Raw genomic sequence first — 27,164 nt, forward strand, 5'->3', positions numbered from 1 at the left:
AAAAGGACATTAGACACGTACAATTATTAGGAAGGAATTGAGTTTACATAGGGAGACCTTTTGCTCAACATAGAAAAATTGTATATTTTGGGCACAATATTTATTTGTTGTGTGTCGTGTTGGGAAGAATACAAAAAATGTATTTAGTTACAGAATACAGAATACCCCATCAAAATGTATGATAAATGTGTGTAAAAAATATGACATATAATTACAAACAGCTTTGTTTTTGTTGCACTGTTTGTTATGCATTCATTGCCTAATTAGAAATTAGGAAATGTGTATTTAATGTGTGTTCACCTGCCCAAGGACTGCAGATGGAAAGTAGCAGTAGCTAAATCTGGTACAAATCATCTCTTCTGTAAGATTAATGAATTTGTACATGGTCCATGACAAGTAAAGAATAAAGAAAGAAAGAGACGAAAAACCACACATGCATGCACTGCAAGAGCTGTGTTTTCTATTTTTCTCACTAATTGTGTGCAGTTCAAAGCCAAAATTGCACAATGAAGTACCATCATGTATTCCTTTTAATTTAGGAAATTAACTGTATTCTGAATACTACCAAATGAAAGAGTAACTGTACCAGAATACAGGTACTCGAAATTAGTATTCAGAATATGCATTTTCAGTACATATATTTAGTTATTTCTCAACACTGGTATGTACCTTTTATTTGCACTATTGAAGAAGTTTTTTCTTATTTTCTTCATACTATGTTAATATTAGAGTGGAGGGTCAAATAAAACATGTCTCGTCATAGATACTAACAAACCACCAGTGTTTCATTATGTTATTTATATATTTCAGCTCATATCTTATTTACAATATGGATTATCCAGAAAACCGTTTACTAGAATAATTATGCTTTAGGATTTTTGTGTTAGTGTTATAAAACAGTTATCTATATTATCACAATATTTCCCTTACAAATATATCACACTTAAAATTTGTTATCCTTCTTACCCCCTGGCACGCTGTACCATGCCCCTCCATTGGTGATGCCCTCCTTGAAGCTTGAGTCATCATCATTTTTGCGGCAGGTGGGGCGGTTTGGGTCAGACATGACAGGGTTAAACATGGAGTAAGAACGTGCCAGAGACTTGAACATGACGTCATCAGGACTGGCACTGTACTCATGGGCAGAGCCTGGGAAGGAATATAGTACACAATGTTGTTTACACAGGTACGAGTTGTTTACTCATTGCACTTAGTGGATTATGTGGAAATGAGTTCTAATGGCTCCATTTCTGTTAGAACCAATTTTCACATCTAAGTGCAATGAGTTTGCAGTATTTTTCAATGACAAGGTTCAGGGCATTAAAAATGCCATCAATTCCACAGCGCAAATAACAACCGTGCAGCCACCAAGACTCGTAGAGCTGACTGTGTCCTAGAGGTGTGATCCTAAAGATCTGAGTTCATCTACATCCTGCCTTGACGCGTTACCCACTATATTTCTAAAGTCTGTGCTCAACAGTGTGCTGTCACCACTTGCTGGCATAGTTAATGTTAATGTGTCACTTCAATCTGGAACATGCCCAGGCGTTTTGAAAACTGCAGTTATTGCCATAAAACTGAACAATTACAGACCCATCTTAAATATGCCATTTTTTCAAGTCCTTGAAGAAGTTGTTTACCAACAGGTTATTAACTTTCTCCAAATGAACAACTCCTTTAATCACATATGTCAAACTCAAGGCCCGGGGGCCAAATGTGGCCCTCCACATCATGTCATGTGGCCCTTGACAGGGTAAATTGAAAGGTATGATGGTCTTAAAATGTAATTTTATCAGGAGATCAGCAGTTACACAGCCACATTTTTACATCTAGGCTAATGCATATGCAATATTTGTAACTTGAACAAGTAATAAACACAGAAACAGTAAATTAACAAATTAAAAAGTAGTTAGATTTATTTTACATTTGAAGGCAGCTATTTTGCTAATGTGGCCCCCGGTGAAAATATGATTGACACCCCTGCCTTTAATGTTTCCCCTCAGGTTTTAGACATCACCATAGCACTCAGAGTCAAGGTGACAAATGCTATCTGCCTGAACACTGATGCAGGAAATGTCTCAGTCTTGATAGATATAAGTACTGCTTTTGTTTAATCACTACATGAGGTTTTAGATCAGTTAATACACAGCAATAATGTGTCCTACCACAACTATGCAGATGACACTCAGATCTATGTCTCACTGGCAGCAGGTGAATATGGACCAGTGGATTCACTCTGCCACTGCATCCAACAGATCAGTGTGTGGATGCAAAACAACATTCTCCAGTTAAACTCAGACAACACTGAAGTCATAGTCTTTGGCGCACAAAAACAGGGGCAATGATGGACTCAGACTTAAACTTTAACAGCCACATCATATCAATAACATGAAACCTGCCTTACCTAATAAAAAATATTATTGACTATTGACTATTTATTTCCTTGGATTTCAGCATTTAAAAATGTCTATAAGAGGTAATGTTTTTGCCACCTGTTGCCATATTGGTTCTAGCTCCTAATTTAAACCAATGTAAATGCCAAAGCAAACATGGATTAACTGCCCATACCTTGTTAAATTAGTTCTTAGATAATTTTGAGCTTTCTGTTCTCAGATTAATAACTGTCTTCTCCTTTTAAAGTCTGTGAAAAGCCATAAAAAACATTTGATAGACCCAGTATAGCCCCAATACCCGTGGGATATCTGCGCTGACTACTCTATGTGACGTTAGTTGGCAAAAAAACACTTGTAGTTAGATCAGGCGAAGAACTCTCATAGATTAAGATTAACAGTTTGTAATTTTAGAATCTATGTAGTATAGTAAATACACTACATAAATTATATTTATATCATTTTATGTATAATACATACATGTCTAACAAAGTGTTTACTTACCAGTGCGTGTCTCGTCATAAGGGTAGTTGGCCACCACATCTCCTCCATGCAGGTTTGCAGACAGGACAAACGGGATGTCCATGATCCAATGAATGACAGCTTTGGTCTCTGGGGCCAGCTGCAAGGACAACATAAAACTGTTTTACATCAACCTGCCGAGGGACTGAAGATGGACATTAGCCACGTTGACTATAATCTTTACATATTTACATTTTTAAATAGTGGAAAGTACAATGTTTTCCCTTAATTACAATCAGGCAGTCACTGTTAATTGGCCTTAATCAAGGCTTCAATACTGGCTATACCCTTTTATTATAGGCTTCAAAACAGTGGATATTTGATTAATAATTACATTTATAAACAGTGCCTGTTATATTCCATAAGTTACACCAGCTGGTCACATTTGCTTGATTGATGTAAATAGCATGGACCTAATTCTCAATACATATTTATTATGGGCATGTCCCAAAAACACAAAACACAAAACAAAAAACATATTACTAATCAATACAAACATTGTTATAGAAATGTAATAGTTATTTGATCAGATATCAATACTCATTTTCATTTACTGCCATTTGGTGAAATTAAATAAAGTATTAATATTCTAAGCAAATTTTGCTATTGATATTATACAAATATTATTATTTTATGGAAACAGTACAGAAGACAAGTTCAGTGTACTAGTATATCAATATATGGGTATTTTCATTAAAAAATAACATTTTGGTTTTTTTTTAAATTGTGGCATCAAAACTGGCATTGACCATTTTTGTATTTTATTATCAAACTTGAGTTTTAATTCATACAACAGAACAATCTTACAGTACTGGCAACATATATCATATCACATTACAATATTCTATAAAACAATATTAGAAATCATTATGTTTCGGTTTAATTTAGATGTGTGTTTGTACCTTGCTGTTTTCATCCACGGCCTTCTTCATGTTCTGCAGCAGGTGGTTGTTGGCCCCGCCCTCCCTCTCGTTGATGTATATGATGCGGTCCAGGTCAGGGAAGTTGCGGTTAAGATCCACCCCTTGTGCGTTACTGCGGCCCACGAACCAGTCCTTGATCTCTCCAGGCTAAACACATAAGCAAGAATAAGCAACAAGATGAAGTAAATATGGAGGGCAAGGATAGTTTTTATATGGGTGAACAATTAATATTGAAAGAAAAATTTCAAATGTTGAATTTTTGGGGACAGGGACAAACAATTCACTATTCACCTTATGGGTTGGTGATCTCTCTACAACAAAACAATCATGCTAACTAAACCACTATTTTTTGACGCTGATGTTTCCTTTTTGGTTAGCTCTGTTCACCTGAATGGTTGGCAGATGCATTCAAGAAAAATAAAATAAAGGTGCAGTAACTTCTGGAGCATCCACCACCGGCTTGTCTCCATGGAAAAGTTATTGCTTTGGCTGGAATATTCTACATAAGGGCAGTAAACTCATCTACGCCAGCAGGCCAAGTTACAGGTCAGATCTGCGGAGAGGTGACCTCTCACACTCACAGTAAGAATACATGTTTTTAAGGTGTTATTGAACACTAATATATATATATATATATATATATATATATATATATATATATATATATATATATATATATACACACACACAATATATATATATAAGTCCTGAGCAAAGCAATAACATATCCATGGACATAGGTTAGGGTCTATTAGCAGAAAAGTTACATTGTGCAAGCGCCCTTATCCAATTTTAAAATCGTTTTAGATGCACCAATACAATAATGAAAATGTTTATACGTTTAAATATCGTATAATATTAGTTTCACTTATAATAAATAACAAAACACTTTCTATCCCCATAGGAAAAACTGTACAATGTATTTGAGCCTCCCTTTAAAAAAGGCAATCCAAAAATGTATTTATTTATTTAAGAAAAGGGTGAACAGTCAGTATTAATGAACATTTAGACAAATATAAATATGCCAGATTATAGCCTCTGGGCAGGTTGGTGTAACAAAAAATATAACATAAACACACACTTTGTACGGAGACTTTGTACAATTAGGCAGGACAGGCGAACAAAAGCAAGAGCAGTCATTAGTATATCATGTTAGTACAGAGTCAGACATTTAACAGCAGTATGTTAATTAAGACGGAGAGTGATAGACAGAGAGAGAAATCCTATACCATCGTATTGGACATACCCTTATATTGCACTGATTAATATTGCACTGAGTTCTATTGCACATACCCTGGACACTGCACAGATTAACTTATTCATTCAAGTTTTAAACTAGAAGACCTGTTGTGCTTGTTTTTGTTTTAATGCTCATTCCTAAGACATTACAAGAATTAGACTTGTACAACCTCACATACACCCAGAGGATGAACTATGTGACAGAAAGTTGACATACCTGTGAGGCAGCCTTCTCGAATCCGTCAGGGTTCATGGAGGGCATGAGATGGATGCGCGTGCTGTGGATCAGATCTATGATGGTGTCGTTGCCCTGCTGGTACTGGTTACACAGGTACTGGGCCAGATAGATGAGCAGCTCCCGGCCCACTGCCTCATTACCGTGCATGTTGGCGATGTACTTGAACTCTGGCTCTCCTGCAAAGACAGAAAATAGGAGCTGTTAATATATTATTTTACTATATGTAGAATGGTTCATGTTGATTCAAGTTTATTTCCTAGTGGTAAAAAACTGTTTGGAGAAAGAATCTTCTACTCAACTATAAAATATCAACATTTATTTTCAACACTTATTGCTATTAATTTAATGTGTTTTTTAATACAATATTTTTTTCTTCATTTATACCGCACTAGCCCCCTGTAATTACATTGTTCATTTGAGATAAATGTAAACATCAATATTTTTTACTTGCAAATGCTTCTTGCATGAACAGTGTATGGGTGTGTGTGTGTGTATGGAAATTGCTGGACTAAATTTAAATTTAAAAAAATCTTCTATTTGTACAAATAATATTGTAGTAACACCTGCCTATCTGCATGGACATGTTATTGCTTTATCTGGAATGTTCCACAGTAAAGCATAAACTATCTCCATGGAGACAAACAGGTCTGTGAAGACAGACAACTCACAGTGGCAATGCATGTTTTCAAGGTATTTTAATAAACACCTGTAATTAAGTCACAGTTACATACAGGCCTTTAGTCGTTTAGTTGTTTATTAATTATTATATTTAGATTATAAAGATGTATATGGGACAACAGCAGAAAGGAGGAGTGAGAGAGTTAGGTGAAGATTTGGTATTTTCTGGTATTTATATGTAAAAAGGCAGATTAGACTCATGTTTGGATCAGATACACAGAGATAAGTAATAATTTTGAGAGCTTTTGTCACACCCTCTTTTTAGTGTACTAATTGATTGGCAAAACATGTCTTTAGTCTCACTGGGAGCAAGTACCAATTACTTGATGAACCTTTAAAAATAAACTTGATTGCTAATAAATCATACAGATACAGTAAAATGCACAACTATGATTCACAAACAAATTCCTAAAGGAACCCTGAATTAGTCAAAAGATTAGGCTAAATTTGTTGTCATGGAGGCAAATTTCTCTCTTCCTGCCGCTAAGATCACAGATAAGACTTTGCATTGTATCCTCTGATAACCCTGTGCACCCTGCAGTCACAAACACAAACTGACTTGTGAGTCTCCACCAAATTACACAGCTCCATTTGGCGCCATAACAAACAAAGCACAGAGAATTAGGAAGAGAAGCTGTCACCTTTTGTTCCAATTAAAATCTACTCTGCTGGACTGATATGAAGAGACAATTAAACCCAAAAGTCGAAGTTGGCTAATATAATTATTGTGTGGTTTACAGTTGTCAGTAACCTTAATTCACTTTCATTCACAGTGTATAATAGATTACCAAATATTTATTATTTGACCATCTTTATCAAATCTATATATTTCCCCATTTGAAGTGTCAGAGGTCAATATGGCATCCCCATAAATCATTACATAGGGTCATCCTATGTTTTAATGCATAAGTTTGTGTCATGATCTTCACCTTCCGCTCCATGTTTTACCTCCTGTCCTGCTCCTTCCCTCCCTCACCTGCCGGAGCTGGGCTGAGCTCCTGGCTCCTCCTGTGTGCACCTGCAGCTTATCAGCGCAATTACCTCCACCTGCTGCGGAGCATAAGAGGAGCTGGGGCCAGACACTCGGCGCGAGATCGTCTACATTCCTCACCCTGTCCTTCCTGTTGTTGTCTGCGGGATCCTGCGTGTGTCTTCGCCTCCTGTCCTGTTTTGGTCTCCGGCTTGTTTCCCGTCACCTGCCCTGGCTCCCGCTTGCTGGATTACACCTGCTCGGTCCTTCCTGTTCCCGCGCCTTGTCCTGTCATGCTCCGGCCCTGGATGTCTCCTGCCCACTCTGCCCTACGCCCGTCTGGTCTGCCTCCCGCTCCCTGTCCCCGTGTGTGATAAGAGTACTGTCTGATCTGTCTTCTGCACCTTTTGTAAATAAACACCGTAAATCTGCCCCGAGCCTGCACTCTTTGGTCCGTTACACCCACCCTTACGACAGTTTGATACTATAAACAAGAAATATCTTGTAAATGTTATTTAAACATGCCAAATGTTGTAGGACTGTCTTTATTCCAATTAAATAAAATGCATTTTTTGATAAATATGATATGATACCCAGTTCAATGCCAAAAAGGCTTCTTGTAGGAGATATCTTAAAGGACCTTTTGGCAATAAAGTTATGTATTAAATTTCAGCGCTCTCTTAGTTGATTACATACCCAAACATGTGAAAATAGGATCCTATGTGAGATTTACACATTGCATGTGCATTGCATTTAGGAGACATGTTAGAATATATTTTACTCATCCCGAGTGGGGTTAGGTACAATGCAAAAATGTATAGTTTTGTTCTAATATTCTATTGCTTGAGGTTTTTAAAAAGACACATAATATTACTCCACTGCTCGTCTTTAAATTCAACATCCAAGCCTTCTTGGCATATATGTCTCAGAGAAGTGAAAGATGTCTCCTCTTGTTTAGCTAAGAATTTAAAAATAGACTTAAAAAATAACCCCCTTCAAGGATTTTAAATTTAATAGCATATTCTCTTATTCTGAAACCTCCATTGCCAAATGTTTTTGGTTACTCAAAATAGTGATACCGTGGTCCAAATTCTTCTTTTAAATCCGAGAAATTTTTAAGAGTATTAATTTTTAATAATTGATGAAACGGCATTAGTCCTAGTCCAAATCTTTCTGCTTTACAAGTATGAAATGTTTTTGTTTGTTGTATGGGCTAAAAAGTGCATTATGGTTTTCTATGTATAAGATATTGTTCCTTCTAAAATTCAGAAATGTTAATTCTGTTGCAAAATGTACTGATGTACTGATTTATGGTAAAACAATTCTCAGCAGTTTGGATTCCATACACAAATAATTATTTCTACTTTTTCTGTCCACCATCTGTTTCCTATTACAATTAGCTATTCTCTATGTGTACTTATTGGATACTTATTATTAGCTACAAATGAAAGGTCTGATGTGGACACAAATGCAGACCTAAAATTATAGGCTAAAAGAACATAAAATGGCCACAGATGGTCATAACCCCCCCCCCCCCCCCACACACACACACACATATATATACATACTTCCACATAGAAACACACTCAGTGAGGGAATATTTAAATCACCAACTTATTGAAATAAGCAAGAGCTTTCATCATATTTATCACACTTTCCACGAGTAGTGGGCCCATGATGAATAGCGAGGTAGGGGGGCAGGGGTGGGGACACATATGAGTGCGCTCCTGTCATGGGGGGTTATGGGGATGTGGTGGGGGGGGTGAGTCCAGCTCAGTTTGGCACATATGGAGAGCACTGGGGTCAGGACAATGAGACTGTAACTGTCACTGCAGCCTGTTGGACTTCAAATAGACCACATGCTCTACAAAACACCTCTTAAATGTCATTGTGTCACATCGTAATAAATAAATAATTTAAGAAAATATATAACTAGGAATTAGAATAGTTTGTTGCATTATCAGAGTAATAATACTCTAAAACTACAATTTTTGTGAGCTGCCGTAACGGCTAGTGCAGGTGCGGACCAAGGAGTGCAGACTCGGGGCAAGTTAACAGTGTTTATTTACAATTTGTGCAAAAGACTTCAGATAGTTCATTTATCATACACGGGACGTAGGTAGCGGGAGGCAGACCAGACGGGTGCAGGGCAGGGCAGGAACAGGAGTGGAGACTGCCAGGACCGGAGCACGACGAGACCAGGGACAGGACCAGGGAAGACTGAGCAGGGGTAATCCAGAGAGCGGGAGCCAGAGCAGGAGATGGGAAGCAAGCCGGAGGCCATGACAGGGCAGGAGGCAAAGCAGAGGGTCAACTGTACCGGAGCTGGGGCGCAGAGGCAAGAGCGGGAACAAGCAAGAGCAGGAATATTGACACACAGACAGTGACACGCGGACGGTCTGGCCCCGAGTGTCTTCTGCCGAGCCCTCAAATACTCGGCAGCAGGTGGAGGTAACTGCGCTGATGCGCTCCAGGTGCGTGCGGGAGGATTCAGGAACTCCGCCCAGCTCCAGGCAGACAGGTAGGGGAGGGGGAGAGAACACAGGAGGACAGGAAAAACAGGCATCATGACATGAGCACTCCTGACTGCTTGTAGGACTTGTTCTTCCAGAAGAACATTTTAAGTTAAAAAAGCATTTTGTGAATGTCAAAAATGTTCATAAGATGACCTTAAATGCAAAACGCTTCATGAATCAGGCCCAATGTGTACTTCTACTTTTAAAACATATATCTCAAATTGAATCACAATTGTAATACTTGTCAGAAAAATTGCACATATTTTCCAAAATGGCCAGCTCTAGAAAAATGTAGTATTTTTGGTGATAGCTCTCAACAGCTCTCAAAATACCCAAACATTAGGCTGAGAGGCCAGTTATTTTAAACCTGTCCTTGTTTAAGTTGTGCCTAATGATTTCAAGACTACAATTAACTCTTTCCTCTGGGTAAAGGTTGATTTTTTTACAGGCAGGCGGTGCTGTCAAACACTCCCTCTACTCCGCACACACTTTGAAGTATACTGCGTGTAGTTGTACTTGTGACTGAAGCTATAGTACAGATGCTCAGTACCAGGAGACCTCTACTTCCCCTTCACAGTTATAATGTGCCTGCTTTTATATTAATATGGAAGCTCCTTGTACTGGTAGTCTTGTTTCATACACCATGTTGTTACACACCTGACTTTTCCAAATGTGAAAAACAGAACTAGTTCTTTTTGAAAGGTTTGCAATTATCCAAAGTTATTCCTCACTTACCTTATGCATTCTGAGCATCCTTATTATTAACTGCCATTATTTTATTAGTTTTTTATTAGCCTACAACTCTCAGAGATGAGAGTGTAGACTAATAAAAAACTTTTGCCATGATGGTAAAGCTAAGAACAACTAACATGCCAATGTACACTTCCTGATTATTGGACAGTAAAATGCTTTCTATTAGATACGCAGCAAACTTATTTTGACCTCAAGAGCCACTTATACAATATATATGTACTTGGGTAAGACAAATTTTGATCCAATACCTGTAGAAAAAAAACTCAAGTACAGGGCCTTTAAAGAAAAGGGGATGTAGGTCAAATGTTTTCAAATGATCCATTTAAAATGGTTAAAACAGTAAATTTGACTAACTCAGAACAATTTACATCCAGGAACCATTCACCCATTCACACACACATTCATACACCAGTGTACACATGCACTGGAGGTGAGACCGGTTCAATGTCTTGCCCAAGGACACAACGACAGCAGTCATCTGTGGGAGCTGAAACGAAACCACCAACCTGTAGGCCCTCTGCAAATGATGTTTATGCAGGTAGCAGGACTTGACCTTGCAACCTTCAGATCAGTCAACACTTTTATCAACTTTGAGTGGGTTTTTTGCTCTGATTGGACAGAGCGAGAATATGCAGATTGTGGTTTGAAACAACTAAATTCACATTTAAACTTTTTGCCAAACTGATTTATATAAAACACTAATTTAAAGTCACTAGAATCTAGTATTTTAAGTAGTATTTTTCACTTTTTACTTTTACTGAAGTATAATTTTGGCAGAAGTACGTATAGCCTACTTGTAACTGAGTACATTTTTAGCCATGTAACTGTACAAATCTGCAGTACTCTTTTCACTACTGGACTTTTATGAAATTTATGAACATATGAAAAATTGACTATTACAATGTCATTATATTAAATTCTATTTATAATTCACAATGTCCTACTGTATTCTGAATGCTTAGAATACTTTTACCTTTGTTTCATCATTTGCTAGATATTTATTTATTACTGATTATAGACTGCACTCACCACAAGAGAGGTGTTCTACTTTTCTCACTAATACCGTAACGTATTCTTTTAATCTTAGAAAAGTATTCTGCAAGTCACCGGATGAAACAGTACCAGTACAGTTTCCCAAAATGAGTACTGTATTCTGAATAAGTATAATTGGTGCAATTATTTAGTTACTTCTCAAAATAATGTAAAGGAATACTAATTGGCATACTTGGCAGATGTGAACTAAATTAGTCACCTGGCCCTTTGATTTTCTTGATCCATAATCCATACAAAAATCTATAAGTGCTGACTTAATAAATGATTTAGCTGTAATGATAACGACACATAGAGACTATTATTTGAAAACATATCCAGTTTATGACTGAAAAACGCAGTGCCATGTTTCTCTGTGTGTAATGTACCGGTGAGCATCCTCCATCTCTGACGAAAACCACCGCATCATTTCACCTTTTGTCAGTATTCGTCACCGCAGTGACACTTAATCAATAAGATCTCCACGGCAACGTCATAACAGGGGCAGCTGCCACATCACCGAGGGAGCACCTCTCTGTGGCCATGGAGACCATGAGAGGACAGGTGCGTGGGAGACAAAACAGCTTCAGGGTGGGTAAACATATTTTCACTTTCTGTCTATAATAGATGAGAGGGTGTTAATGAAATGAAATGAAAACAAAAGCTAAAAGAAGTAATATTTTTTTATAGTCTCAAATTTGGAAATAGGTTGCGTTCACTTGAAATCACAACATCTTAGAATCCCAGTATTTTAAAATTAGTGTAAAGGTTGACTCATGTCACTAAAGCATAATTAACATTAATGTACTTCCTGGTCCAATATGGGCAGCAGATGTGACGTATGTAGAGGTGATTCCATAACTGTAACCTAGCAACTACAATGTTAAAAATTGTCAAAACTAATTAAAACTGCACAATAGTGCTTATGATTTAGACTAATAAAATAGGGTGACCAGACGTCCTCTTTTTCCTGGTCATGTCCTCCTTTGGAGACCCAAAAAACCTCATGTGAGGAATTTCTAAATTACCCCAAAATGTCCAGTGTAACACTGTGAGGGACAGACCGCTCCTTTCCATCAGAAAATGGACCTAGATCTATTAACCATATTGAAGAAAGCATGTACACTACTGTGAAGAGGTTGGATGTCATAATGTAGTGTTTCATGTCTTTTCTACACCACTTTTATTTGACCAAAATTGGTCTAATATTTTCAGAGAACGCTCATCCAGCTGAAAAGGTTTTAGCCTCGTGAACTAAAGTCACACGTAACCAAGGAAGGCGCGCTACATAGGAATAGTCTCACTCTCTCAACAGTGTTTTATTGTTATAAATTTCAGATATATATAGAAATATATGCATTGATAAAAAGTGTACTGCTCTGGCTGAGGCACAGACTAAAAGCTCATGTTTGTAAGATGTGCACAAGAGCAGAGAACATGGACTAGACACTGAGAAAAATACATAGGCTTATATTTTTGAACTGTGGCTTTGTAGACCTCCAACATATACTGGAGTACAATAAGTTGCATACATACACACATTCATTATATTCAAAATTAAACTGCAACAGATATCTCCGGTTACGAAGTTCAGATACTGGCATATTTTGTGCCCCTGAACCAGGTGCCATCCTTTTTGATAGCCCTAACCTGATCACTCTAACTAAAAGCCTTTTTATTTGTTTATTTTCAGATCCAAGATTGCGCCATGTATGATAACCTTGGCATTTGGGTCCTCTGCTTTGTCTGTTTTTGTGCATAGGCTGTTTAAGCGACTCAGTCACTGTGTTTACGTGTTGAGTCCTGTCTTCACAGACATCTTCAGCACCTTCCTGGAGTTATGCCGTATCCCAGCCTATGTAAAGTCATCTATTATTGTTCTTGTCCCCAGCAAGCTCAGGATCACTGGATTTAAGCTGGGGATACACTACACGACATTCTCAGTGGTGAGAAATTTAGAAGGGTCCACACTATAAAACTAGAGTCTGCATGACTACAGAAAGACTGTGGGTCTACACTGACAGTCATGAGAGAGCACACAACAACATAACATTACCCTATACGCAGTACAATCAATAATAATAATAATAATGATAATAACAATTCACAAAATATGTTTTTGCCTAGAATAAATATAGAGCGTGATTTAATGCTTCTTTGAACTTTGAAGTAGGTTGCAGGAATAAACATGTTTTACCACATTAATAATAATTAAATAACTAATAAATGATTTATTTGTAGTAAATGCTATTGTGAGCAAACACTTGTGGGTCCGGGTGTGTATTTTTCTGACTTTTCATTGACTAAGTGGCACCATGTGACCCCTGACCGAACAAAACACTTCAAAGTAACGGCACTAGCAGTGAAGCTGACACAAGGCGAGGTATAAGTAGTTAGTAATTCAAAGTGCTTTACAGAATAAGAAAAACATTAAAATCACACAAATCAAAACATAAATAATCACAAATAATCATCAAAAAATGACCATTAAAACAAGAGTGCAGAATAAAAACCTTTCAGTCATATGCACAGCTAAACAGAACTGTTTTGAGCCTGGATTTAAACATTGTCAAAGTAGAGGCCTGTCTCACATCTTCAGGAAGACTGTTCCAAGTTTTAGCTACATAAAACTTAAACGCTGATTCCCCATGTTTAGTCCTGACTCTGGGCACCAGCAGGAGGCCTGTCCCTGAAGTCCCTGACTGTGAGATGGTTCATATGGCACTAACATGTCCGAGATGTACTTTCGTGCTGGTCCATTGGAGAGACTTTTTCACAAGCAGAACTGCTTTAAAGTCTATTCTTTGAGCTACAGGAGCCAGTGCAGAGACCTGAGCACAGGACTTATGTGCTCGTACTTCCTGGTTCTAGTCAAGACCTGAGCAGCAGTGTTCTGGATGTACTGCAGCTGTGTTAAGGCTCGTTTGGAGAGGCCAGTGAGCAGGCCGTTACAATAGTCTAACCTTCAGGTGAAAAATGCATGGATAAGTCTCTCTAAGTCTGGCTTTGACAGTATACCTTTGATTTTTGCAATGTTTTTTTAGGTGGTAAAAAGCTGCAGATGTTATTGATTTGATGTGGCTGTTAAAGTTCAAGTCTGAGTCCATTATTACCCCTAGATTTCTAGCCTGATTTGAAGGTTTTAGAGAGAGAGACTGGAGGTGACTGCTGACACTTTCTCTATGTTTCTGTGTGCCAAAGACTATGACTTCAGTCTTTATCAGAAGAAAGTTGTTTTGCATCCACACACTGATCTGTTGGATGCAGTGGCAGAGTGAATCCACTGGTCCATATTCACCTGCTGCCAGTGAGACATAGATCTGAGTGTCATCTGCATAGTTGTGGTAAGACACATTATTGCTGTGTGTGAACTCCAATTTCAGCTAAGTGCTCCCTGTTTTCTAGATAGGAACCAAATTAGTGCCATACCAGAGATGCCCACCCAGTCCCCTAGTCTCTGTAAAAGGATCGCATGATCCACAGTGTCAAAGGCAGCACTCAGATCTAACAGGATCAAGACCTAGACTTTGCCTGCATCAGTGTTCAAGCGGATATAATTTGTCACCTTTATAAGAGCAGTCTCAGTGCTGTGGTGGAGACTAAAACCTGACTGGAAAACATCAAAGGAGTTGTTCATTTGGAGAAAGTGAATAAGCTGTTGGCAAACAACTTTTTCAAAGGCTTTGCCTAAAAACGGGAGATTTGAGATTGGTAGGTAATTATTCAATATGGTGGCATCAAGACTGCTCTTTAGGAGAGGCTTGATAACCGCAGTTTTCAAAGTGTGGTATAATAAAAGTAGTGTGTGTGCACTTTCTGTATTATTAATCTGGAGTTTATGCAGTAATAATAATCACGCACCTCAATGATTTGCAAACGAAAACAGTCCAGGTATTTCTTTTATAGGCCGCTGGGCTACATGTGTGGAGAAGGGTCCATAAACAGTCCACTCTACCAGGGAGCATTCAATATCATCAAAGTCAAACAAGTTTGAATAACTGCCACTGGAGTCTAGTCTCGTCTTTCTTCCAGTGCCCTCTCTGAGATTCGAACGTGACTCGAGTCCTAAGTGGTCCACACTACGTGACTAGAAGCAGCAGTGACAGCCTTCAACTGGGCTGATTGGGGGTGAGTAAACGCAAGTGAAAATCTGAGGAAAATCAGGCTAAATTGAGTAGTGTGTCGCCAGCTTTAATAATTATAAGACTTTGGCCATGATATCTGTAGTCATGAAGAACTATTGGTTTTGTCCCACCTCAAGTACATCACCTCCTCTTCCTGGACCCCCAGCCCACATGATGGTGCAGTTCTATCATCATTCAATCCAAATTTGTTGACTGTTGGTTATGGTTCATTTCTCTGTAATAACTGGGCCTATCCGCATGAAACAAAAACCAGCACGAGGTTCTTGTCTTCTCTGTCAACATAAACAAAAGTGAAAGTTATTTCTTCACAGAAATCTTACAAGATGGTGCCATTATTCAACCCCAAAGAGATGATTGTTGTCAGTGAAAAGGAATATAAGACATAAGATTAATATGGCAAGATTGAGCATCTAATGCTAAATAATGAAAGACTGATTTTCCTATACAGTTATATGGGCCCCTCCATCTGAAATAAAACAAGAATGTAACCTTTTGAATCAGTGGAAACTCATAAAAGACAGATATAATAATTCTATGTCGTATTTATCAAGACAAGTAGATGAAGCCACTGGGGCTCGGCCAAGTTACAGGTTAGATCTGTGGAGAGAAACCTGCTCACAGTACAAATGCATGTTTTTCAATGTATTTTTGACCAATTACCAATTAAACACCTCATTAGCTCTGTTCACAGAAGCAGGCCAGCTAGCCTGCTGTGTCTCAAAGCTTATGCTAACTTAACCTAAAAATATAAGATAAACAAGGCAAAGGTCTTTTCCTATGGATCAGACCTGGACGACTGAGGGTTTACACAGATAAACAACCTATTTAAATTAATATTAATTCAAATAAAGACAACCCGATTGTTGTTAAATGTATAATACATTATCACTGACACAAACATGTCTCTTTCTAAACACAGAAGTGTAAAGTATTCATTTTACTTTGCAGCATTTAACATGTAGTCAGTGATGTACACTCGCAGCTCTCTGTCTACTGCTTTATATTTAAATATTTATTAATTTTAGCAAGAAAAACCCCACAGAGATCAAACTGGCCAGGAAGTAGTAAAGCTAAACGTGAGGTTGCCGGGTATTGTTGTGCACAGAGCCTATTGAACAATGTTAAATAGACAAGTTCAGTGCCATACTGTGGGGACATCCCAGACTCAGCAACCAAAATCTATAAGGTTGTTGTCACCTTTTTTGTTTTTTTTGTTGTTGATTTTTAAGAAAACAAGCTTTCCTTAAAATACAGCAGTCTAACTCATTTACCTTGCCCAGTTAAGAAAATCACCCCCTTAGTGACAACTCCATGCCAATTATCACATTTTCACAAGTGGTTAATTGCTATGTACGAATACACCTCGTAGAGAAGCATCCAGTTACCACTTGCCCCATCCCTACTATACTAGTAAACTGCTAGGATTAAGAAAAAGTATTACTCTTTTTGAATAGTAACTACAATGCATCATGGGGTGACATAAGATTTGTCAAAAGCAGTCTGAAGTGTTCCGCTAAATAAAAAATTGAACCAGGCAAGATGACATGTTTACAGAGGATGAAGAGTGGTGATGAGAGAAGCAGGCAGATGGAGAGACAGTGTGCCCTGACAGGAAAAGGGTGGAGATATATATATATATATATATATATATATATATATATATATATATATATATATATATATATATATATAGAGAGAGAGAGAGAGAGAGAGAGAGAGAGAGAGAGAGAGAGAGAGAGAGAGAGAGAGAGAATGAGTGAAAAGAGAAAGAGAGAGAAGTGAAGAGAGAGGGAGAGACAAGAGAGGAAATGGTAAAATAAAAGGAGAGAATGAAAAACAAAGAGAGAGAAAGAGAGAGAGGGTGGTTGGGGAAAGAAGAGAGACGAGGACAAAAAAGGGAAAAAATGGGGGTATACAGATTGCGAGAAAGAGAGATAGAAGTAAAGAGGGGCAGAGGAAGCAAGACGGGTGAGTTAGAGAGAGATGGAGAAAGGGTGAATCAGAAAAACAGGGAAAGAAAGAGAAGGAAGAAAAAGAGGGGAAAGAGAAGGAGAGACGAAGAGAGAGAAGGGATAGATGAAAAAAATAAAAGAGATACAAAGAAGGAGGGAGAGAAGGTGTAGGCATTTCATTTATAATAAATGACCCCTGGCTAGTGCCATAGCCTCCTAGTCCCTTGGCTATGTCTCCTTACATCCTCATTCCTAGCCTGTTCCTCAGCTGGTTTTGTTATCAGTGCAGGGGGGATTCTCCACTATTTCACTTTCCTCTAATGATTTCAACAGACAACAAGCTGCTGGTCAATTTCAATATCACCTTTCAAGTGAATTATGGACTTGCACTTTGCCATGTTTAAAGTTATGCTATAAATTCTGTAAGCCTTGGTTATAGCTCATGTCAACAAGGAAGACACTGTTTCTTGCATGTATGTTAGGTTACTTATTGGAGAAGAAAACAGAAAACCGTTAAAGCCACAAGACATCACAGGCATCTTACATAATCTGTGAAAAATATTAGCGGCATTTGAACAGATATTGCTACACTGCATTGAAGCTAACCACAAAAAGGGATACATAATAGCTTGCAATACTAACTTGCTTTTTATATTCCATGGAAACGTTTACATTGTGTTTGAAGAAAAAAAAGAAACACAATGATGTTTGAGTGGAAGCAAATAGATGTTCGGATTTAAAAGGCAATACAATATATTTTGTCAATGGGGGAATACACAAAGAATATAGCCATAATAGCATAAAAGAAACTATATCAAATGCCTGCATTTATTTGCATTCTATATTCTATATATATTCTATATTACTTTTGTTAAGTATTTTCTAATGCCATGACAAATAACAATTGAAAACTAAATATTACATAACCAATGCTATAAATGGCACCTATAAACAAGAAGCTGTCACCAATGTATATTTGAAAAAACGTTGGTGAGGCATGGGACACAATGTTCAATAAAATTAGGCCATGTTATGACAATGTAATATAAGTATAATTTAAAACCTGTTAAACCGTGTCATGAAATGCATGTGTTTGGCAATTATTATTTCAGTGTTCTATTGTAATACTGACTCAAAAAATGCTATTTGATAACTTTCAAAATCATGGAATTCATCTGGAGATTTCTAGAGGGTTGTCAAATGTAATGATACTCAGACATTAGACTCAGACATTAAAGCTAAAACTGTTTAACATTGGACCTTTTCAGAATAGTTTTATAATAATTTTGCTCTATATTAGCACTGTATCAATTAAAACAGTATCAAAATCAAATTAATAATTTTAGCATTGTGACAATAGTTAAAAAAAACTGGAGCTACTTCTCACTTGTTTCAGTTTTGTCAACATCAATGTGGTTAAAAAGCATTTTAATCATTCTGAGGTCAGGTAGGATGGTGTGTGCAGATTACATACTTCCTTTGTGCAGAGACAATGCCAATGTCTACTGAAAACTTCAACTCAATTTTTACAATTCTACAGACAAAGCCCAAGCCCCGATATAGAGTTACAACATGCACAAGCCTGCTAAATGCTTCCAGACATGCACCACAGCAGACAGACAGACACACACGCACCCCCGCGCACCCCCCCCCCCCCCCATATATATATATGAGAAAGAGAGAAAAAGAGAAAGAAAGAAAGAAAGAAAGAAAGAGAGAGAGAGACTAGTCAAATATAATCAGCTGTGCAGTGTAAACATGCCCTCCATTAAGTAACATTAAATTCATTCATTCAATACATGAGTCAAAAATGGTGTCTGTTAAATAATGCACAACTTGTTACTGAATGAAGCCAAAAACTCTCCTCTAAAAGTTAAAAGGAAATACAGAATATAATGCATGCATTTTGACATTTTTTCAATAATAATTAGTACAAAAAAATTGAAAGTGTGATATGCCTGTCACGGTAACAAATTCTGAAGTTTGATCTATTGCTGAAGTAAATATAGCCGATAAATGATAATATTGAAACTAATTAATGCCACTTACATAATAACCCAAGAAATGATTTAAACCACCAAACCTATTTAAATTTATAATATTTTTAAAGTCATGAGCTACAATGTATAAACAGCAGAATGAAACACAGAGACAGAGGAATAGAGGGAGAGAGAAAAAGAGAGAGAGAGGAAAAGACATACAAAGGAGGACGGCGGAAGAAAGGAAAGGTAGAGAGAGTGAGGGAAAGGGAGAGATAGAGTGTTGGCATTTCATGTATAATAAAAGACCACTGGCTGTTGCCCTAGCCTCCTATTCATTTGCACCTCTCCACTATGTCTCCTACAAAAATCTTAGCATATGCAGGTCAGTTTTACTTTCTGACATAACTGGCATCGGGTATTGTCAGTAAAATAAAATAAGTAGTTTATAAGTATGAGTATTAGAGCTATTATCCATAAACAGGGATCATGTCTTACAGCACCTAATTTACATTTTACTTTTTCACGTTGTTCCCAAAAAGTACATCTCATATTCCCTACTGTTTTCACATTACTGCCCACTACGTGTCGGCCATCTTGGATCCTGCATGCTGAGTATTCATACAAACTGTGCTGTATGACAGATGGTTGAGCACATCACAGACAACAGGCCTGCGCTTGCCGCCCTTAGCTCAGTGCACTAAGCCGATCAGTCTCCACGGCAACCGCTATTTCAGCTCCAACTTTAGGTCCAGCAGTGTGTGGGTCAGATCAGAGACCGGTGGGGTGTGTCTCAAGACAATATGAGGCTAATTGATGGAACTGACGCACACGTGTTGAGCAAAGTACAGATCTTTTTCAGTGCTAACAGATCCTAGATGATTATATGAACACTGGACAATCATATAATTTGGGTGAGAAGCAGTTGTTGATGGGAATAAAGAAATGTTTTGACTGATGCCCAGAATTGAGACTAAAACTCACTAATTTGAGCAAGAATTTATACTGAGAAAATCATATAGGCTTAAATAGGAAAAGTTAGAATGGTCTTTACAGAACTAGAATAGGACTCAGCCTAAAGAAACTATTATTTTGTGTTGAGAGCTACAGGGTGTCCAATGTTTACAATTTTCAAATTTAATTACAAAAGCAATTGATAAGATATATTAATTAGATTTGTTCTATTGTACTCAGTGGTTATAAAAGTTTTTAATCACATTGCATTTTTGTATGCTGTTGATTAAAGAGGCATCCTTTTGAATAAACCCCTAAGAAATGGCTACTCCTCAGGAGAAGGCACAATGTGTATCATGGTTTGTTGAGACAAAATCAGATACTGAGAATCAATGAAACAAAGACACGGGACTTTACTGAACTGAAGCAAAAAATATCAGATGTAATTGTAACCATTGATGAGGCTATGCTACAGCGAACACGGCAAGAAATCAAGTACCGTCTTGAAGCGCTTCGTGCAACTAATGGTGCCCATATAGAGGTGTATTAAATGAGGTAAAAAACTTTGGAAACCATTGAGTACAACAGAACAAGTCTAATTAAGATATCTTATCAGCTTTTTTTGTATATTGTCAAACAGGTGGTTTTTTTTATTATTATTATTATCATGATTCCTTACTATTGCATTCAAGTAAAATGTTAGACCTATATATTGTCTGCATCCAAATATAAAGCATTTAGGAAGTACAGCTGGTGTGCTGTTAGTAAGTGCCATCAAATCAAAATTGATATTTATATAGATCAGCAATGAAATAGATAGCAAAATGTCAAACTATCATGAAAATTGATAATTTGTCCATTTAAGTATTGCAGTCAACATTTGACTTAACATCTTAACTTATTTTTGTTCTGCACTGCCTCTTTGAAAATCCATCAGCTCGTGTTGTCAAAAGTATCGAAAATCAAATACTAATCGATATTAAAACTAATATCGATGGTAGATACTCATTTGAGCAGGTCTCGATATAAAAAACTCACATTCACAGGACAGAAATGAACCTTTCCTGAATAGCTTTAGAATTATCTGAGTTGTATCAGAACAAGTATAAGAGTATAAAAAGCTTTTTTAGTATCATGTTAACACTACCATGTACCATTCTATCCAATAGCTTTTGCTCTCCTGTTGTTCTCCAGTGAATTCCTGTCAAACATTGGCCTTTGTTTCCACTTTATGTCTGCTATACATTACAGCCCATAGTAGCAGAAATAGGGCAGGAGAAGGGGTGCTGCAGAGCTGTGGCCTTGTTTTCAGGGCTCAAACTTGTGCAGAGCAGCGAGTTTGGAAAATCATCTGGTAGTAATAAGGACGCTGCATGGCTACCGTGAGTCACCCGCACACGCCCACCACACTATTACGGCTTCATTTAGAGCGCACATGCATTTGATCATTACTGTACGAGCCAGGGAGCTGCCCATATGTAAAACTGTACATGATGCACATTAACATGGCACCGAAATTATGAATAGGATTGGGAATCAAAATAGTAAATATCATAACAAGTTATGGTATGTCATTTTTCTGTTGAACGGTCTGCCACCTGCTTGTCTCCATGGAGATGTTACTAATTTACCTGGAGTGTTCCACAGTATGATGTTAAACTTATCTGTCTTGTGTTTATTCAGTTACAAGATCTCACCCTGTGGGGTCAAAACGATCACAAGAACGGTGAGCAAAAATCCCAGAACCACACAGAGGGACCTAATGCATGATCTGCAGAGAGATGGGACCAAGTAACAAAGGTTAGCATCAGTAACACACTACGCCACCAGGGACTCAAATTCTGCAGTGCCAGACGAGGCCCCCTGCTTAAGCCATGTCCAGGCCGGGCTGAAGTTTGCTAGAGAGCATTTGGATGATCCAGAAGAGGATAGGGAGAATGTCATACGGTCAGATGAAACCAAAATAGAACTATTTGGTAAAAACTCAACTTGTTGTGTTTGGAGAAGAAAGGATGCTGAGTTGTAGCCAAAGAACACCATACCTATTGTGAAGCATGGGGGTGGAAACATCATGCTTTGGGGCTGTTTTTCTGCAAAGGGACCAGGGCGACTGATCTGTGTGAAGGAAAGAATGAATTCGGCCATGTATTGTGAGATTTTGAGTGAAAACTTCCTTCCATCAGCAAGAGCATTGAAGATGAAACGTGGCTTTGTCTTTCAGCATGACAATGATCCCAAACACACCGCCCGGACAACAAAGGAGTGTCTTCGTAAGAAGCATTTCAAGATCCTGGAGTGGCCTAGCCAGTCTCCAGATCTCAACCCCATAGAAAATCTTTGGAGGAAGTTGTAAGTCCATGTTGCCCAGAAACAGCCCCAAAACATCACTGCTCTAGAGTAGATCTGCAGGAGGAATGGGCCAAACTACCAGCAACAGTGTGTGAAAACCTTATGGAGACTTACAGAAAACGTTTGACCTGCTATTGCCAACAATGGGTATATAACAAAGCACTGAGATGAACTTTTGTCATTGGCCAAATACTTATTTTCCACCATATTTTGCAAATAAATTCTTTAAAAATCAGACAATGTGATTGATTTTCTGTAGTGTACCTATGATGAAAGCTCATTTGGGGTTGTTTTTATGAGTTTTTATGTTGGATGCTTCTTTCTGATATTGTCTTGCCTACGGACAGTTACCTTCCCGTTGCTGGGCAAACATTCACCAAACATTCAAAAAAACAAAAACAAAAAAAAACAACCCAAAAAACATTTTCTGGTACACTAGGTTAGAATAAATTTCAAAATATATGCAAACTTATTGCTACCAGTAATAACAGTTTTGACTTGGCTTTCCACATATTCACTTATAAGTTTAGTGCCTTCAGCTATTATTAGTGTAATAAGGTAATTGGTATGGCCTTCATGTGCCTGTAATAATTCCACGTTACTTAAAAACTAAATCTACAGATTTTTTTGGGAAAGCGGTATTTTGCATTATGTTTGTTTTTTCACATAAGCCTCTGTCCTTATTGCTGTATTTACTACGACTTTGTAGGACAGACTGCATGTACCAAAGACTAATCCTTATCCTTCCGGTGTGACAGAGAGGACAGTGGCTCCATTCTGATTGATTGAACAACTGTAGACTTCCTGTTTATGTCTGTATTCACCTTACTCTTTTTTTTACCATTCTTTTCAATTCTACTTTCTTAGCATCAGTCATTTTCAATATTTCTATTGCTGGTTTTGATGTTGCGCCTTCTTTATCCCTGACAAATGAAATCAATATACATTTGTGCATGCACCTATTAAGACTATTGACTTAGGAGCAAATTTTTTGTTTTTATTTCAGTGTTCCACAGTATGGCATTAATCCTATCTTCCTTAAATGGATTCAATTACAGGCGTTATTGCTCAAAAACTCCTTGAAAAGCATGCCTTCTTACTGTGAGTAGAACCACTTCTCCACAGATCTGCACAGTATCTTGGCTGGGTGGTCTCACCTGCTTGCCAGCATATAAATGTTATTTTTAATGCTATACTGTGGAACATTCAAGGTAAAGCAATAACATTTACATATATAGTGCACCTTTAAGTTATGGTTTAAAACCATAACTTAATGACCAACCAATGTTCTGCAATTTTCTTTATAGCCTACACAAGCTGACAGAAGTACTCAATTTTAAAATCAGCTTGCACCAAGTCTGTTCTAAATGCACTTATATTATTAGTGTTTGGGGTTAATCCACTGCCTTTAATTTAAATACTGCCTGCTTTCTGAACCCCTGCTGAGATCAAACATGGTTCCCTAGTTATAACCATTTCCATTTGGGGTTGTGGCTGGCTCCTATCCCAACTAAGAACTACTCCATGTTCCTGCCACACTCCTTTCTCTCTCACAGTGAAGCAATACATGAGGCTATTATTTAACTTGAACAAAAAACAGTCCTCTTCTTGGCAACTGAACTGATACAGCATTTTTTTTTTACATTTCGGTGATGATTTCGCGCGTAAAGACAATCCATTAGTTCAAAGTCATGTGGTTTTGATTTGGAAGTGAACAGCAGCCAAATGAGCCGTGGCCTGATTCCCAGCCGCTGAGATGTTTCCTCAAAGTCACGACTCGACGAGGAACGAGATTCTTATCGTGAGGTAAAATGGCGGCTCGGCGAGGCACAATCTCCCATCTCCCGTGAAGGGATGCAGCAGCAACAGAAGGCAACTTAAAGCTCTGCACCAGCACCAAGCTCCCCAGCCCCGCACCCAGCTCCACAATGCGCCCTGCCTGGAGAGGACCTCCACGACGAGGCATTAAGCCCACGAAATGAGACTAAATGAGGACAAGATCAATGTCCAGTCTATGTACACCAGGAGAATAATCTAATCCATTATAAAATCAATATATTGTTTTTGTTTAATACTTCTGAAAATGACTACTGTGTTGATTTTATTATAATTTTAGTATTATAGAATAACTAGACTTTGTGTTTAATTCCTACGTTATAGCCTATTACTAGTCTATTAGTAACAGGCCTATTTTAGAGAGACTAGTCAAGTAGGCTATACTAAATGGGCTTACTCTTTATTATACAGGACCCCTAACTAGTCTACATCTTATGCCAACATTAAAAGTAGGTTCAGTGAATCGTTGTACAGTTCTAAAATAAATAGGTTAAATAAATGAATAATAAAAAAAACAGACTAATACAACTTGAGGGGATACGCTGCCACTTTGCTTCTTTCATCCCACACAAAGAGGTGAAATGGAGCTTCAAATTGCCGCATTGTACGGTGCGTGTGTACACTGACCAGGCTCGTGTGTCCCAGGGTTGTCGGACATCTCCAGGACAAGCAGCTCGCGGCCCTCGAAGCTCTCCCCGATGGTGTAGATGCGGCTGATGGTGGGGCACTGCAGCCATACCGACACCAGCGCTTTCCGCATCTCCTCGTAGCGGTGATACTCGAAGGAGATCTCCCCGTCACTGCCGCCGCGGACCATCACCGCGACAGCGCCCAAAAGCACGATCCAAAACAACTGCTTCATCTCGACCTGTCCTCAGTTCTCTCCTAAACCCGTCTGTCTGTGTGAGGCTCGCCCCCAAGCCTTATCTCTGCTGCAGCTTCGCTTTAAGCTATTAATATCCTCCTCTCCCTCTCCGAGTGATGCGAGGCTGTACCTGAGCACACGCTCTTTACGCACGCCACATGCGTCTACAACAACGCAACACGCGCACATCCGGGTAATTCTTTCACAATAACACGAGGACAGTGAGTGAAATTGCTAAATCTTTATGTTATCGAAATTACACAGCACTGTCTTCTGCAACGTACGATTTTAGTAGACTTATTTAAATATAAAGAAAAGAAAAATGTGGGATTTTTAAATAAATGACCCGTCGCCATTGCATGTTGTATTTAGGCCGAGTAATTAGACTATTGAACTTAAACTCTTGTGGGCATAGCAACGTTTTGCATCTCTTATATACCTTACCAAATGTTCTCCTTATCAATTTTGGATTATCATCTAACACCACTGTAAAGTGGTCCGCCGCTTCACAAGTGACCACTTTACCGTGGTATATTATGGCCACAAATCTAACACAAATTCATACTTTCTCTCACATGCATTGCATGTAGTTTCACAGTTCACATCGTATACTACAGATAGTGATCCACTAGAGCAGGGGTCACCAACCCTATGCCCGCGGGCGCCATGTCGCCCCCAAGCCCCAGATGAGTCGCCCGCAGACCGGTTCTAAAAACAGCACAACTCACTAATGAGCTGCATCTAAAATTTAATCTTATTCTGTTGCTTTTTTTTTTTTTATCACCCTTGCGTTTATATAGATTTAAAAATTGACAATATCTTAAACATATGTTCATTATACGTGAAGTTTAGATAAGTTAAGGTGAACTTTGACCTACTCACTTCAAAGGTCAGTATTGTGCGCGTGACAAAACCAGTGCTCCGCTCGCGAGCGCTGTGAGGATGCGCTGAAAGCAGTTTCTTACTCCAAAACATGGTAGAAAATAAAGAGATCACTTTCACAACGATTTAAGACTGTAAAAGAAACCTGCGCATATCTCATCTGCGGAGCGATTGTGGTGACGTCAAAGTGGCACAATGTGGAGGGACACTTCACTACCTCTCATAAAACTCCACACTAACTACCCACGGGGACGCGCACTCCCCACGGAGACGAGCGCTCCCCCACGGGGACGCACACTATGGGCAGAACAAGCCCAGAGCTAAACGCAGCTTTGGGTAAACAACAGGCTTTTTTTCACGACACCGGTGAAAAAGTCAAACAACGCAATGGAGATTTATTTAAAAATATGTAACCTTATTTTTCTTTAACATTACATAATTGATAACTTTATGAAACATGGTGCAATGTGTATTATTTATGTTTTGTTAAAAAGGTTTGTCAATGGATAGTGAAAATGGGACACTTTTCCTATGAGATGTAGTGATGTAAGTGTCATCTGGAAATTTAACAATTACTAAGATTAGTAAAGTTAAAGTGCTGTATACTGATATCTGTTTCCCTCCTTGCTCATTGTTGATAATTATTTTGAGAAAACATTAATATGACCAGTGTCTTCCAACATGATCAGTGTGTTCACATAGATGATTATCATTTATCATTATTAATAATGTATAACTAAAGGCAAACTGAGAAAATGTGTTATTTCAGAAGAGCGTCTCAAACTGGTAGCCCTTCATATGACTCAGTGCCCATAAAGTAGCTCTCAGGTTAAAAAAGGTTGGTGACCCCTGCACTAGAGTGTGGCAGTAATTCCCAGCTAAAGAATGCAACTTCCTGCTTGGTGCCTGCTTATGTCAGGTACATTTACACGTGTGTGAGCAGG

At 38.2% G+C, this 27,164-nt stretch overlaps 1 protein-coding gene across 1 annotated transcript in view; it reads right to left on the reverse strand.

Moving 5' to 3' along the window:
- cpe (carboxypeptidase E) overlaps positions 1–25,520 on the reverse strand; it is a 41,455-nt gene extending 15,935 nt beyond the window's left edge. The window contains exons 1-5 of the mRNA XM_033991679.2: positions 25,101–25,520; positions 5,292–5,488; positions 3,815–3,982; positions 2,895–3,012; positions 967–1,149 (exon numbers count right to left, since the gene is read on the reverse strand). Of these exons, the coding sequence (XP_033847570.1) occupies positions 967–1,149; positions 2,895–3,012; positions 3,815–3,982; positions 5,292–5,488; positions 25,101–25,335 (901 nt within the window). The 5' untranslated portion in view covers positions 25,336–25,520. The remainder of the gene's footprint in view (positions 1–966; positions 1,150–2,894; positions 3,013–3,814; positions 3,983–5,291; positions 5,489–25,100) is intronic.
- Positions 25,521–27,164: the final 1,644 nt, after the last annotated feature.

This window comes from Periophthalmus magnuspinnatus, chromosome 1, assembly GCF_009829125.3.
Source record: "Periophthalmus magnuspinnatus isolate fPerMag1 chromosome 1, fPerMag1.2.pri, whole genome shotgun sequence".
NCBI lineage: Eukaryota > Metazoa > Chordata > Actinopteri > Gobiiformes > Gobiidae > Periophthalmus > Periophthalmus magnuspinnatus.